Genomic DNA, 15,065 nt, shown 5'->3' with positions numbered 1-15,065 from the left:
TGAACATTTTGAATTTTGTTTGTACTGGTCCCCCGTGGGAATATAACTCAACCCTGGCGTTGCAAGTGCCGTGCTCTACCAACTGAGCCGCGCGGGATAGCACTTAGATGTGCAGCGAAATGGCATGAGTTTGCCTTTTGAAAGTAGGTCTTAAATCCTCGCAAAAAATCCTATGATTTAGGTCTCTAAAAACACACTCCATGTGAAATGTAGCGTGTGCCAAATCAGAGCAATCGCTCATTCTCAGTCTAAAGTATTTCAACATTGGTAAAACTTTCACACGTACCTCTCATTTAACAAATGACTGTACTTTATATGGATTTTCGTTAAATGCAACGTGGTCGAATTATACAGCATGTCAAGATGTATGAATTCACAATGGAACTCGATAAATGATTTTGATTTATTACTCAATGCTATGCTTGACAAGTAGTTCCCTTATTCCACCACCACTTGGCACTTTGCATATGCACAATGGCCATGCATAAATTTATGCACACTTAAGCAAACACTCATATCGGTAAATCTCACAATTTGGGTGGAAATTATCCCATGCATGGTTTATGCACAGAATTGTGTTTACTTACAGTTGATAAATTAGGCCCCTTGGCTTTTGGGACTCAAGTACTAAACCAAACACTGTCCATTATTCTCTAAGGCCTTGGCTCTATCTGATCGCACAGAATCATTACAGGAGGTAATTACCTCCTGTTTGTATACTGGTCAAACAGATGCTTCTTTCCTTCAGTGAGGTCAACACTGATCTGTAGGAGATTAGATGTGATCAGTGCAAGTTTTCAAAACAATTCAAGTGAAAGCAAAGTTAACATTCAGTTACTGGAAGGAAGGATGCATTTTCGAAGTATTGAAGCAGAACTAATATATATATATCTTCATATCATAACCACCAAAAAAACACCCCCCACAGTGCTCTTCCAAAAGTGTTTATTGGGGTAGAAACACTGTACAATGCTAAGTTCATGTCAAAGCCTTGCTCCTCAGAAGACATTACTATGAATGAATTAATGGATGCTTACTGAATATGTAAGTAGTGAGATACTTTAATTAGTGCATCTAAACCTACAAGACTCTTAAAGGGATGATTGGTTACACTATAAGTCCTCTAACGATAGGACTACTATGTGTTGATACTTTGGCAGTGTATCTGGGTTTTGGGTTGTGTCCAGGATGACTGTGGCACCCCCCGAGGCTCAGGGCTGTGTGTAGCGGAGGTATTTCTTTCCAGAAGGCAGCTCTTTGGTGGTGACGCCATTGGGGAAAAGTTCAGCGGCCTCTGCATCGGAGAGAGAGGGAATAACCATACACTTCTCACCAGGCTGAGGGAGAGAAAGAGAAAAATATGAAGTAAAAAACAATATGGCACATAGTCTCCACTCTCTCCAAAATCTAAGTTAGACGTTTTCAAGTGGTCTAATATCAAGATGTGAGTGACTAACTTTCAATCAACATGGGTGTGTGTGTGTGTGTACCTTCCAGTCGACAGGTGTGGCCACCTTCTTAAGAGCGGTGAGCTGCAGAGAGTCGATGGCACGGAGCAGCTCGTCAAAGTTCCTTCCAGTGGTGGCAGGGTACAAGATTGAAAGCTTCATCTTCTTATCTGGACCAATCACAAACACCTGGGGGAGGGACCGAAGGAGAGGGGTCTTATAAACAAACATCAATTTGAGCTTCATTTTCTACAGCAAAAATGTTGCAGTTTACATCTCCTGGATGTGTCTGTGACCCCATACTCACACAGCGTGCGGTGAGGGGAATGCCATCCTTGTCAAGCTCATCAGGGTCCAGCATGCCCAGCTGAACTGAAAGCTCCCTCTTATCATCAGCAATGATGGGGAAGGGCAGGGGAGAGTCCGCACCATCACTGTTAAACGCCATCACATCCTACAGACAGAGGGAGAGAGGTCAGGGGTCAGCGATGATCAGCAAGAGCAGGGGACCGTGTCACCTTTACTGGCTGTGATTTTCATCAGTGACGTCTTTAGACTTCACAACTGATAGTAGAGTAAAAGTGTCCTTTCTTTGCTCAGTAACTAACTCTGTTTTCATGATGTGAACTACAAACAGCAGAATCAGTGACTGTATGTAGTATAATCTACAGCAATGAGAACTATAATCTGTAAAGAACGTGACCGTGTGACGACCACGGACTCTGATCTGAGTGACTCAGATCAGGTCTTTCAGAGACAACAGTCAGGGTGACTGGGTTAGAGCAGGTTGTGGCCAGAGTGAATATTATTGTAAAAAGGGGCCATTAGTCTGGACAGTTATATGTTTTCAGTTGTAGAGTAGTGTTAAAATGGTAGAGATAGTTAGTGTTCACAGCAGCAGTATTAATCTCTTGTGGAAAGATTCTGTGTGTAAACAGAGAGAATCTGTTGGGACTGAATGGATGCGTAACATAAGAGCAGCAGTAGTTCCGGGGTTTGGGTTTTTCGTCAGTGGTTATTTGGACAGATTTCACAGGTTTTAGCATCTTCCGAATTCCGGAAGGGGAGGGTATATTCGGCCCGTAACTTGCAAAGAGCGAAGGTGAAGCTCCTCGTTCCAGTTCCACTCCTTTTTCTAGCATTTCTTGATCTCTTCTCTTAACGTGGATGGACCCAGAACTTAAATCCAGCAGCTGACCAATTACGTGAGACTTTAGTTCCAGGTTAACCCGAGATTACAGAAGTATAGACAGCAGTGTAATGGCTGGTGTGGTCTAATCAAAAACTGGACATCAGACAAAACTAATACTCCTCACTGTGGGAAGGAAGGCTGCCATTAGTCACACAGGTTCAGCCAGAGGTGGGTGTGTGTATATAAGGAGAGGGGGTGGGATTAATTGGTTCAGTGAATTTCAGGGATTAACTTTTCATCCCAAAAAAACTTGTTGAGAACTTGAGGGGGGTGGTGCTTCTGTAACCTAGCAATCAAGCCATGTGTCCAATCACCAATGCCCCAGTGTAAGACTTGAAAACTTGGCAGTCCAGAGGAACTCATTCCCCTGTTGGACCCAAGAGAGGCCTTTAAGGGAGGTAAAACATTCATTACTTGCAGATAGAAATGTAATGAAAAGCTAATACTATTCCCTGTTATACTTGACAGACAAACATATCTGTTCTACACAATATATTTCTGTAGAGAAATGGCCATCTGTGAATGGAGTTGAGATGGAGTGTAACAGCTGTGCAGACTAAAGCAGTCTCAGGGGGAGTACACAGGGTATGTGTATGCATGCAATATTGATTTAGACATGGCTGACAGCATTTAGATGTGGTAGTAAACCTGTTTGAGAGATGCCGTCCATATGGTAGTTATGCAATGTACGGGAATGTGCTCTCTACATTTGAACCACATAGGCAATGGATGCAGAGAGAAGGGAAGGCAGACCTTGCTCCAGGCAAGGTGGTCGGCCACGCTGTCGATGGACAGCGCGATCATCTTGACGTTGCGTTTCTTGAACTCATTGCTGATCTTGGCAGCACAGGCCAGCTCTGTGGTACATACTGGAGTAAAGTCCCGGGGGTGGGAGAACAGGATTCCCCATCTGGAGGAGAGGAGAATAAGTCTATGCTGAGGAAAACATTAGGCTAGACAAGTGTCAGTTTTATTTCATCAGTTAACTTTTACTAAATGAGAGGCAGAGTGTCACCATCTGACTATGTGAGGGAAGGTGGAAGGAAAGACTGAAAATCATGCGACTAGTCTCTGGAATGTGTGGTTGACCAATGATGCAACAATGTATGGTAGAGAGTGTGAAGAAAAGAACAGGAAAACTAGAGGTTCTGTTAACGGATGCTTTGTAGAACCACACCTTTTTAGCATCATAGTACATCCATATAATAGAGACGTGGTCATGGAATACAAAAGCAAGCCCTCTACACATTGCTCTCCTCCTTTCCCCCACCACTCATTGCGTCAGACTGGGACAGTATGGAGGTTAGAATCTTTTTTCAAAGAAGAGCAACAAGTGTTCTTCTGTAGGACAATACAGTTATTGTGAATGTTTTTTACCCAAGTACCACAATTTGCACATCATTCTGTATTATGGCAATAGTTTATAAGAAAGTGTATTAAAACCGTTGCACTAAAAACAGAGCTGTAGCAACCACCAGTGTTTGAGTGGGGGACTGTTAGGGTGTTGCAATAACCTCTGGCTAATCTGTACTGAGTGCCAAAACATCAAAATGAGAAGCTTTTAGCTACAGAGTAAAGGAAATAACTACCCTAACAAAACACAGTAAACCAGTTTATCTTGAGATTTGTATAAATTTGAAGTTGTATTCTTTCCTCTACCACTCCTCCTCTCTCCCATCCCAGAAAAACTAAAATAATTTGCTCTGTTCGGTAGAAACTTAAATCCCCTTAAGGGGAAAGTTGAGTCTAGCTCTGCATAATCATTTAAAACTGCGGCAGGAAATGCTCGAGTCCCCACCCTCTGGCTGCTCCACACACACACACGGCTTTGCTAAGCCAAAGACATGCAATATAATCATTTGTGTGTGTGAGAAAGAGCACCCCCAATCTACCATGTTGGAGGGTCCTTCCCCTGTGCCAACCGTTATCCCTACCCCTTTATATTCTTCTATTATTTAACTCTAGCCATGAATACTAAAGTAAAAGCATGGCCCATGTTAATGATTGAGCTATAAAAACACTGGAATATATATTAGGTATAATTCTGCTGTGTTTGGTCAACTTTTGATAGCACTGCTCCTCTACTTTGGAAGAGTTTGTTAGATCATGCTTATGTAACGGCCAAACCTTTGACCAAGCCAACTGTTTGTCTGGATGTGTGCATGAGTGAGATGTACACTACTGTTCAAAAGTTTGGGGTCACTTAGAAATGTCCTAGTTTTTGAAATCAACTTCTTTTTTTAAAATCAGAAATGCAGTGTAGACATTGTTAATTACTATTGTACCTGGAAACGGCTGATTTATGGAATATCTACATAGGCCCATTATCAGCAACGATCACTCCTGTGTTCCAATGGCATGTTGTGTTAGCTAATCCAAGTTTATCATTTTAAAAAGGATAATTGATTATTAGAAAACCCTTTTGCAATTATGTTAGCGCAGCTGAAAACTGTTGTTCTAATTAAATAAGCAATAAAACTGTCCGCCTTTAGACTAATTGAGTATCTGGAGCATCAGCATTTGTGGGTTCGATTACAGGCTCAAAATGGCCAGAAACAAAGCACTTTCTTCTGAAACTCGTCTGTGTATCCTTGTTCTGAGAAATGAAGGCTATTCCATGCGAGAAATTGCCAAGAAACTGAAGATCTCGTACAACGCTGTGTATTACTGCCTCTAAACAGAATAGAAAGGAGTGGGAGGCCCCGGTGCACAACTGAGCAAGAGGACAAGTACATTAGTGTGTCTACTTTGAGAAACAGACCCCTCACAAGTCCTCAACTGGCAGCTTCATTAAATAGTACCCGCAGACCTCCAGTCTCGACAGTGAAAAGGCGACTCCGGGATGCTGACCTTCTATGCAGAGTTCCTCTGTTCAGTGTCTGTTCTTTTGCCCATCTTAATCTTTTCTGTTTATTGGCCAGTCTGAGATATGGGTTTATCTTTGCAACTCTGCCTAGAAGACCAGCATCCTGGAGTCGCCTCTTCAATGTTGACATGATATTTGTACTTGGAATAATACAAAAAAGATTTATTTTTGGTAGATTTTACAATACTAAACATTGCTATCTGGAAACCTGGGCAAGGTCAAGAGTGTATATGTTAAACAGACATATACAAATCAAATGTGTCTGAAATAGTGTTTTAATGTGGATTGTGGACAACATTTTGTAACAAACCGTTGTTTATAAGCCCACGATACCCGCGTGAAGCCTCGCCTACAGTAGTTGTTCGAATTATTACGATCTGAGATCAGAGTTTCGCTTTCCATGTGAAACTGGTCCTGGACCGGTGCTTAGCGACGATAATTACCATCATGTTATATGACACTTGTGTCTCCAGTGTATGACTAATTTCACGCGGAACTCGTGGCAATGGACATTCAACCAAGTCTGTTATTGTCTGTACATTAAAATGTTACACAAACACACCATCAGTAAATTATTAGGCTACTGTTTGCAATTGAGTACGCTGATGCAGTTCAGATACAAAGTAATAGCAGATGTTTAGTCTACAAAAGTAGCACTTACGAGTTTCCTAAAAAGTCATGGAATTTGATCTTGCCGATGGTTGTCTCAGCTTCAAAGTTAGGGAACACGTCTCCTAGAAGTATCCCAGGCATGGTTCTCTTTCCAGGGCAAGGTGACGAGTATTTTTTTCTTCTTCTTCGGTGGAGTCTCAGGGCGGGTTGCAATCCAATATTTATAGTGCATTACCGCCAACAACAGTACGGGGTAAAACGGAAACGTAAGCAAACTAAACCAAGCTAGGCAGAGCCAAGCACGAGCTAGCGATATCCTATTGGCCCTTTCTATCATATATCTACATTTTTCCGTTAGTGAACGCCTACTCTGTTGATGTGCGCGTATGCAATAACTCAATTCGCCTTTGCACTCCTAAACAACGGGATTTTTAAAACTTTGCCAAAGGGTCAAATCTGAAAACTTAGCCTACTATGTTTATAACATACTGTAGTTTTATGAATATAAAACAGTAGCAATATCAAATGTTTAATCGATGAGAAAATATGTAGAATATCGGCCAAAATCCATCTTTTTCCGTCTTCCACCATTGGCGGCCACTGGACTTCCATATTTGGTAGGGAGTTGAAACGGCAAGCGGATGTTTCACATTTGTACATCTGGTGAAATGTATGTCTCCTCTGTGGCACAAGGCTGCATTCAAAACAAATCTCCCCTAAACCCCATTTCCCCATTACATGATGGAGACTTGCGCTTGAGCCTTTTATTTTTATTTTTGTTCCACCAGCTTCAAACGGGGCATTTATTTGGCTACACACGACCCTGAATGAATGGACAACAGGGGAGGGGTTAACAATTCTTACCTAAAATCATCCCCACCTATCGAGGCACAGGTGACTAGTGTAAAGCTTACTATTTATTTTCCCTAATTCATTTTTACATAGTTACATTTTTATTAAGATTAGGCAACTAGCCCTAATATAAAATGTCTTGCAAACTTAGCCTATTATTGGCTCTGACGTCATAGTATAGGAAAAACCAACATCTGACTAAGTTTTGTTCATAATAAGGCCCACACACATTTAGAATGCAGTAAAACTTCAAATAAACGCAGTCTCAAATAGCCGCCTGTCCCTTTTAATAGCCGGCAACGGCACACATTTTAGCAAATAAAACTCAGTTTCAAATAAACACAGGGTCTAAATGAATTGTTTACGAGGTTACCATTAATGACCATTAATTGTTTATGACGTTTAATGTTTTCTTTCTTACATTAAATAATTCAGTAATGACTGGAAAAAATTATGTCTATCATCCATTTTTTAGCACCAGTAAGAAACTGCTAGCTAGCCATTGGCTGCTAACAGCTGAGAACTGCCAGATAACTGGCAAGCACAAAAACAGTCAACAACTTCGGGAATACAGAGTACAGACCCCCAGAAATAATTTGATCGCTCTCTAATGGCAAAAGTAAGAACTGACGAAAATACACAGTCAAAGAGAAGAATAATTATTATTGCTGGAAGGGAACGCTGGACTTAAACAATTACACCCTCTGATTTGGCTTCATTGTTAGGCTTGCTCCCATAGAGATAGATATAGGACTCATCTTTGTATCTGTGCCGTTATGGCGTATGTGGCAACATGGGCAGCGCCATTAAGGCAATCTCCATTTTGAAGTAGTCAATTTTCTTCTTCACAATTGGCTTATCCCTCCTGATGACCAGTTTTTTTTTTAATTATTATTTCACCTTTATTTAACCAGGTAGGCCAGTTGAGAACAAGTTCTTATTTACAACTGCGACCTGGCCAAGATAAAGCAAAGCAGTGCGACACAAACAACAGAGTTACACATGGAATAAACAAGCGTACAGTCAATAACACAATAGAAGAAAAAAAGTCCATATACAGTGTGTGCAAATGGCGTGAGGAGGTAAGGCAATAAATAGGCCATAGTAGCAAAGTAATTACAATTTAGCAGAAAAGTAAATTAAAAAAACAATATGGGGATGAGGTAGGTAGATTGGATAGGCTATTTACAGATGGGCTATGTACAGCTGCAGCGATCGGTTAGCTGCTCAGATAGCTGATGTTTAAAGGTAGTGAGAGAAATATAAGTCTCCAACTTCAGTGATTTTTGCAGTTCGTTCCAGTCATTGGCAGCAGAGAACTGGAAGGAAAGGCGGCCAAAGGAGGTGTTGGACATGACTACAACAGGGTCACCAGGAGGGATCAGCCAATGAAGTTGGAAGTCCCACCCAGTTAACTACATTAAAAATGGTGGAATCCCTCAATAGCACTACCCATGCTAATATGGCCTTTTGGCCACTAGAGGCCTCTGTCATTCTCTATGCTTGCTCCTCAAGAAATGCTGGCTGCAATGACAAGCCAAACCTGAGTTGGCTTGGGAGTGTGGTTTGATATGGGTGTTCCTTAGGTGTCCTTACCACCAAGATACACCCACCTATCAGAACCTTGCCCACAGCTGTCCCCCCCACTCAATCACAACAAACAAACCTCCTGCAGGTTGAGATAAATAACTACAGGCAGATAGATGTATGGTGAGATGTCAGAGGAAGCTTTGAATAGGTCAGTAGCCTAATGTAAGAATGCAACTGCTGAATTTATGTAGATCAAATAAAAAAATATATAATTTTATTTGTTACATGCTTCGTAAGCAACAGGTGTAGACTAACAGTGAAATGCCCTTCAACAATGCAGAGAAAAATGATAGAAAAATAATACACAAGGAATAAATACACAATGAGTTACATGAATATGTACAAATATATTCTAAACAAAGTGTTTTGATAACTTTCAAATGTAGTAACAAGTCCATGTGCAATAAACAACCCTTTACATAATACCATAGAAGCAGTTATCTGCTAATATAACAATGTGCACCTTTTATCTTTCATTGTTATTCCTAGCTGATACAGATACTGTGCCTATTGGCATTTTGTCTAGTGGTAGTAGGGCTACCTTCCCCATGTTCCCTGATCCTGGTGCATAATACACAAGGTTTGCTCCATGCATGTTTCTGTGAACACATAGTCACTGTTTGATTACCAATGGCAGTTAGGATTGGTAATATCTGACACACAAACAGGCACAACAGGTCAGATAAAACCTACCCAATTATGGTCTCCCCATCAAACGAATGAGGCTGCCGTCTGGCAAAAGCACCTCCTGTCCATCTGTAGAAATAGGCAGAGTTCAGCAGTGACACATGGAATGAAAAGGGTGTTGCTATTACTGGATATTTGTGCTGTACTGTACTATTAGTAATCACCTCATTGTGGATGTGTTGAGTGCCAGGTCTCTCTGCATCTCATGTATCTGTGAACACATACACACCGTCCCTGTTCTATTACCAATGGCAGTTAGGGATAAGTCATCTCTGACACAAACATATACTATGTTGAAGTTTGAACAAGTCAGACTAAACTTAACTAATTCTGTTCTCCCCATCGGCAACCGTTGGTGAACAGGCAAGAAAGAGGTGAGGCTGAAGGTGAGGTCTTGCCAGAGCCCCATTGATGAGCATAGATCAGCTCCTTTCCGCTCATCAAAGATACTGGTCGGTCACACACAAAGACACACTCCACTCACACACAGAGCACTGATTACATTGTCAATGATGGTTATGATTAGCCTGATGGAACCAACCTTATCGCTGCGTTCACCTTTCTTTTTCACAAAAATATATCAGAAGATGTGAAGTGAAATAGAATGGTGAACACAATGATCAGGTTGGTTCCACCAGAATAGGTTATGCCCTGGACATTATATGCATCTAAGAAGTAGAAAATAATGTCAGTTTACATAAATTTGATAACCCAATTGTGAAACAATTTATCAAAATAATAAAGTGTTTTACCTTCTGTATTTGTACAATTGATGAGCCTGTGAAAGCTGTTGCCGCTTACAGGTGAACATTGCTGGCCGGATTGTAAAGGGTCCTATGTGTGGCTGGTGTTGAGAGCCAGGCGCAGGACAGCAGATGTGAGTAATCAACGTACTTTTACTCAAAATGTCAAATATACAAAGTAACAAATACACGCACACCATGACAGAAAATACAATAAACAATCACTCACAAAAACCCATGGGGGAACAGAGGGTTAAATAATGAAACAGTAATTGTGGGATTGAGTCAGGTGTGTAAAACAAAGACAAAACAAATGGAAAATGAAAAGTGGATCGGCGGTAGCTAGAAAGCCGGTGACGTCGACTGCCGAACGCCGCCCGAACAAGGAGAGGGACCGACTTCGGCGGAAGTCGTAACACGGATACTTGCCAACATGTACATTACATGACCTAAAGTATGTTGGCACCTGCTCGTCGAACATCTAATTCCAAAATCATGGGCATTATAATGGAGTTGGTTCCGCCTTTGCTGCAATAACAGCCTCCAGTCTTTTGGGAAGGCTTTCCACCAGATGTTAGAACATTTCTGCAGGGACTTTCTTCCATTCAGCCACAAGAGCGTTAGTGAGGTCGGGCACTGATGGGAGATTTGGGCGATTAGGCCTGGCTTGCAGTCCGCGTTCCAATTCATCCCAAGGTGTTTTATGGAGTTGAGGTCAGAGCTCTGTGCAGACCAGTCAAGTTACATTACATTTACGTCATTTAGCAGACGCTCTTATCCAGAGCGACTTACAAATTGGTACATTCACCTTATGATATCCAGTGGAACAACCACATTACAATAGTACATCTATATATTTTGGGGGGATGGGGGGGGGGGGATAAGAAGGATTACTTAATCCTATCCCAGGTATTCCTTAAAGAGGTGGGGTTTCAGGTGTCTCTGGAAGGTGGTGATTGACTCCGCTGTCCTGGCGTCATGAGGGAGCTTGTTCCACCATTGGGGTGCCAGAGCAGCGAACAGTTTTGACTGGGCTGAGCGGGAACTGTGCTTCCGCTGAGGTAGGGAGGCGAGCAGGCCAGAGGTGGATGAACGCAGTGCCTTTCTTTGGGTGTAGGGACTGATCAGAGCCTGAAGGTACGGAAATGCCGTTTCCCTCACAGCTCCGAAGGCAAGCACCATGGTCTTGTAGCAGATGCGAGCTTCAACTGGAAGCCAGTGGAGTGTGAGGAGGAGCGGGGTGACGTGAGAGAACTTGGGAAGGTTGAACACCAGACAGGCTGCGGCGTTCTGGATGAGTTGTAGGGGTTTAATGGCACAGGCAGGGAGCCCCGCCAACAGCGAGTTGGAGTAATCCAGACGGGAGATGACAAGTGCCTGGATTAGGACCTGCGCCGCTTCCTGTGTGAGGCAGGGTCGTACTCTGCGAATGTTGTAGAGCATGAACCTACAGGATCGGGTCACCGCCTTGATGTTAGCGGAGAACGACAGAGTGTTGTCCAGGGTCACGCCAAGGCTCTTAGCACTCTGGGAGGAGGACACAATGGAGTTGTCAACCGTGATGGCGAGATCATGGAATGGGAAGTCCTTCCCCGGGAGGAAGAGCAGCTCCGTCTTGCCGAGGTTCAGCTTGAGGTGGTGATCCGTCATCCACACTGATCTGCCAGACATGCAGAGATGCGATTCGCCACCTGGTTATCAGAAGGGGGAAAGGAGAAGATTAATTGTGTGTCGTCTGCATAGCAATGATAGGAGAGACCATGTGAGGATATGACAGCGCCAAGTGACTTGGTGTATAGCGAGAATAGGAGAGGGCCTAGAACTGAGCCCTGGGGGACACCAGTGGTGAGAGCACGTGGTGCGGAGACGGATTCTCGCCACGCCACCTGGTAGGAGCGACCTGTCAGGTAGGACGCAATCCAAGAGTGAGCCGCGCCGGAGATGCCCAACTCGGAGAGGGTGGAGAGGAGGATCTGATGGTTCACAGTATCAAAGGCAGCAGATAGGTCTAGAAGGATGAGAGCAGAGGAGAGAGAGTTAGCTTTAGCAGTGCGGAGAGCCTCCGTGACACAGAGAAGAGCAGTCTCAGTTGAATGACCAGTCTTGAAACCTGACTGATTTGGATCAAGAAGGTCATTCTGAGAGAGATAGCAAGAGAGCTGGCCAAGGACGGCACGCTCAAGAGTTTTGGAGAGAAAAGAAAGAAGGGATACTAGTCTGTAGTTGTTGACATCGGAGGGATCGAGTGTAGGTTTTTTGAGAAGGGGTGCAACTCTCGCTCTCTTGAAGACGGAAGGGACGTAGCCAGCGGTCAAGGATGAGTTGATGAGCGAGGTGAGGTAAGGGAGAAGGTCTCCGGAAATGGTCTGGAGAAGAGAGGAGGGGATAGGGTCAAGCGGGCAGGTTGTTGGGCGGCAGGCCGTCACAAGTCGCAAGATTTCATCTGGAGAGAGAGGGGAGAAAGAGGTCAAAGCATAGGGTAGGGCAATGTGAGCAGGACCAGCGGTGTCGTTTGACTTAACAAACGAGGATCGGATGTTGTCGACCTTCTTTTCAAAATGGTTGACAAGTCATCCGCAGAGAGGGAGGAGGGGGCGGGGGGAGGAGGATTCAGGAGGGAGGAGAAGGTGGCAAAGAGCTTCCTAGGGTTACAGGCAGATACTTGGAATTTAGAGTGGTAGAAAGTGGCTTTAGCAGCAGAAACAGAGGAAGAAAATGTGGAGAGGAGGGAGTGAAAAGATGCCAGGTCCGCAGGGAGGCTAGTTTTCCTCCATTTCCGCTCGGCTGCCCGGAGCCCTGTTCTGTGAGCTCGCAATGAGTCGTGAAGCCACGGAGCAGGAGGGGAGGACCGAGCCGGCCGGGAGGATAGGGGACATAGAGAGTCAAAGGATGCAGAAAGGGAGGAGAGGAGGGTTGAGGAGGCAGAATCAGGAGATTGGTTGGAGAAGGTTTGAGTAGAGGGAAGAGATGATAGGATGGAAGAGGAGAGAGTAGCAGGAGAGAGAGAGCGAAGGTTGCGACGGCGCAATACCATCTGAGTAAGGGCAGAGTGAGTAGTGTTGGAGGAGAGCGAGAGGGAAAAGGATACAAGCTTCCACACTGATCTCGACAAACCATTTCTGTATGGACCTCGCTTTGTGCACGGGGGCATTGTTATGCTGAAACAGGAACGGGTCTTCCCAAACTGTTGCCAAAAAGTTGGAAGCACAGAATCATCTAGAATGTCATTGCATGCTGTAGCGTTAAGATTTCCCTTCACTGGAACTAAGGCGGTAGTCCGAACCATGAAAAACAGCCCCAGACTATTATTCCTCCTCCACCAAACTTTACAGTTGCCACTATACAGTTGGGCAGGTAGCGTTCTCCTGGCATCTGCCAAGCCCAGATTCGTCCGTCGGACTGCCAGATGGTGAAGCTTGATTCATCACTCCAGAAAACGCATTTCCACTGCTCCGAAGTCCAACGGCAGAGAGTTTTACACTAATCCAGCCTACGCTTGGCATTGCGCATGGTGATTTTAGGCTTTTGTGTGGCTGCTCGGCCATGGAAACCCATTTCATGAAGCTCCTGTCGAACAGTTCTTGTGCTGCCAGTTTGGAACTCGGTGAGTGTAGCAACCGAGGACAGACGATTTTTACACACTACACACTTTAGCACTCGGCGGTACCGTTCTGTGAGTTTGTGTGGCCTACCACTTCGCGGCTGAGCTGTTGTTGCTCCTAGACATTTCCACAACAACAGCAGTTACAGTTGACTGGGGCAGCTCAATCATGGCAGGTTTTCATCAAGGAACTCTCTGTACTTTGCTCCATTCATATTTCCCTCGATCCTGAATAGTCTCCCAGTCCATGCCGCTGAAAAACATTCCCACAGCATGATGCTGCCACCACCATGCTTCACCGTAGGGATGGTGCCAGGTTTCCTCCTACATGATGCTTGGCATTCAGGCCAAAGATTTCAATCTTGGTTCATCTGAGCAGAGAATCCTTTAGGTGCTTGTTGGCAAACTCCAAGTGGGCTGTCATGTGCCTTTTAGTGAGGAGTGGCTTCCATCTCGCCACTCTACCATAACTCCTTCTGGAAAGTTCTCCTATCTTCACAGAGAAACTCTGGAGCTCTGTCAGGGTGACCATTGGGTTCTTGGTCACCTACGTGACCAAGGCCCTTCTCCCCCGATTGCTCAGTTTGCCCAGTTCTAGGAGGAGTCTTGGTGGTTCCAAACTTCTTACATTTAAGAATGATGGAGGCCACTGTGTTTTTGGGGACCTTCAATGCTCCAGAAATGTTTGGGTACCCTTCCCCAGATCTGTGCCTCGACACAATCCTGTCTCTGAGCTATACGGACAATTCCTTTGGCCTGTTAGGTTCTAATTTTGAGTAAATAACTCACGGACACTAGAGAAGCTTAACCAAGTTTAATTCTTCCCAATGGGTCGATACAGCTGTAATTCAGACAAAAAAAACATTTCACACAAGCACTGATATTTAACCCTTTCTCCTAGGCTGAGTCTCCTCCTCCACAACCGCACAGCCAATGCATCTCTGTTGCTAGACAGAACCTTAGTGATATCTGTTCTTCCTCACTTTATCTAACCTGACCTCTACCCCAAAGTGCTCACTCCTCCCCGATTTAAGGCTGTCATGGTTATTGATACCATACTGTGTCTCTTCTCCTCCCAGAGAACCCCTGATGGCTAACAATAACATATCATGACATAATGTAAACGTTATACATTACCCTCTCTCCCTCAGTGACATTGTTAGTTTCTAAGATCTCCACCCGTCTCCCCTTATCAAATGCCTGCCACATGTAATCTCTTCCCTGCACTCAACACATTCCAAGCTTAGTTGCACACACTATATAACTTCCTTCTATAACCATTAACTTCTGGTGTAGACCCTCTAAACCTTAGCACTCCATCTGTAACGGTTGTCGTCTGGAATGTGGATGCTCATCTTGTAGTTTATTTTAACTCAAAGAGAACACCAAAATAACAAAGAAAAGAACAAACGATCAACAAAACAGTCTTGTCAGGCATAGACACACAAAACAAGAAACAATCTCCCACCATACA

The 15,065-nt window shown here is 44.0% G+C and overlaps 1 protein-coding gene across 2 annotated transcripts; it reads right to left on the bottom strand.

The window, feature by feature from the left end:
• Nucleotides 1–928: 928 nt before the first annotated feature.
• On the bottom strand, nt 929–6,432 carry LOC106584278 (peroxiredoxin 6). Of its 2 annotated transcripts, none has more exons than XM_014169343.2 (5): nt 6,168–6,432; nt 3,289–3,550; nt 1,756–1,902; nt 1,491–1,637; nt 929–1,337 (listed from the first exon to the last, which is right to left on the bottom strand). In XM_014169343.2, the coding sequence occupies exons 1-5, from the start codon at nt 6,257–6,259 to the stop codon at nt 1,212–1,214; spliced, it is 774 nt and encodes a 257-aa protein (XP_014024818.1). In that variant the 5' UTR covers nt 6,260–6,432; the 3' UTR covers nt 929–1,211. The 2 variants fall into 2 exon arrangements, with proteins under 2 accessions (XP_014024818.1, XP_014024819.1); XM_014169344.2 differs by having other exon boundaries at nt 3,394–3,550.
• Nucleotides 6,433–15,065: the final 8,633 nt, after the last annotated feature.

Source organism: Salmo salar, chromosome ssa23 (genome assembly GCF_905237065.1).
Source record: "Salmo salar chromosome ssa23, Ssal_v3.1, whole genome shotgun sequence".
NCBI classification, from domain to species: domain Eukaryota; kingdom Metazoa; phylum Chordata; class Actinopteri; order Salmoniformes; family Salmonidae; genus Salmo; species Salmo salar.
The sequence above is the reverse complement of the archived record's forward strand: the minus strand, read 5'-3'. Positions and strand labels throughout refer to the sequence as shown.

Excerpts from the sequence above, each read along its gene's own strand:
- LOC106584278 (XM_014169343.2), bottom strand. The coding sequence starts at position 6,259 with ATGCCTGGGATACTTCTAGGAGACGTGTTCCCTAACTTTGAAGCTGAG. Across the intron at positions 1,903-3,288 it reads GGACGGCATCTCTCAAACAG|GATGTGATGGCGTTTAACAG; the intron begins GTTTACTACCAC and ends CTCTGTCTGTAG. Across the intron at positions 1,638-1,755 it reads TTCCCCTCACCGCACGCTGT|GTGTTTGTGATTGGTCCAGA; the intron begins GTGAGTATGGGG and ends TCCCTCCCCCAG.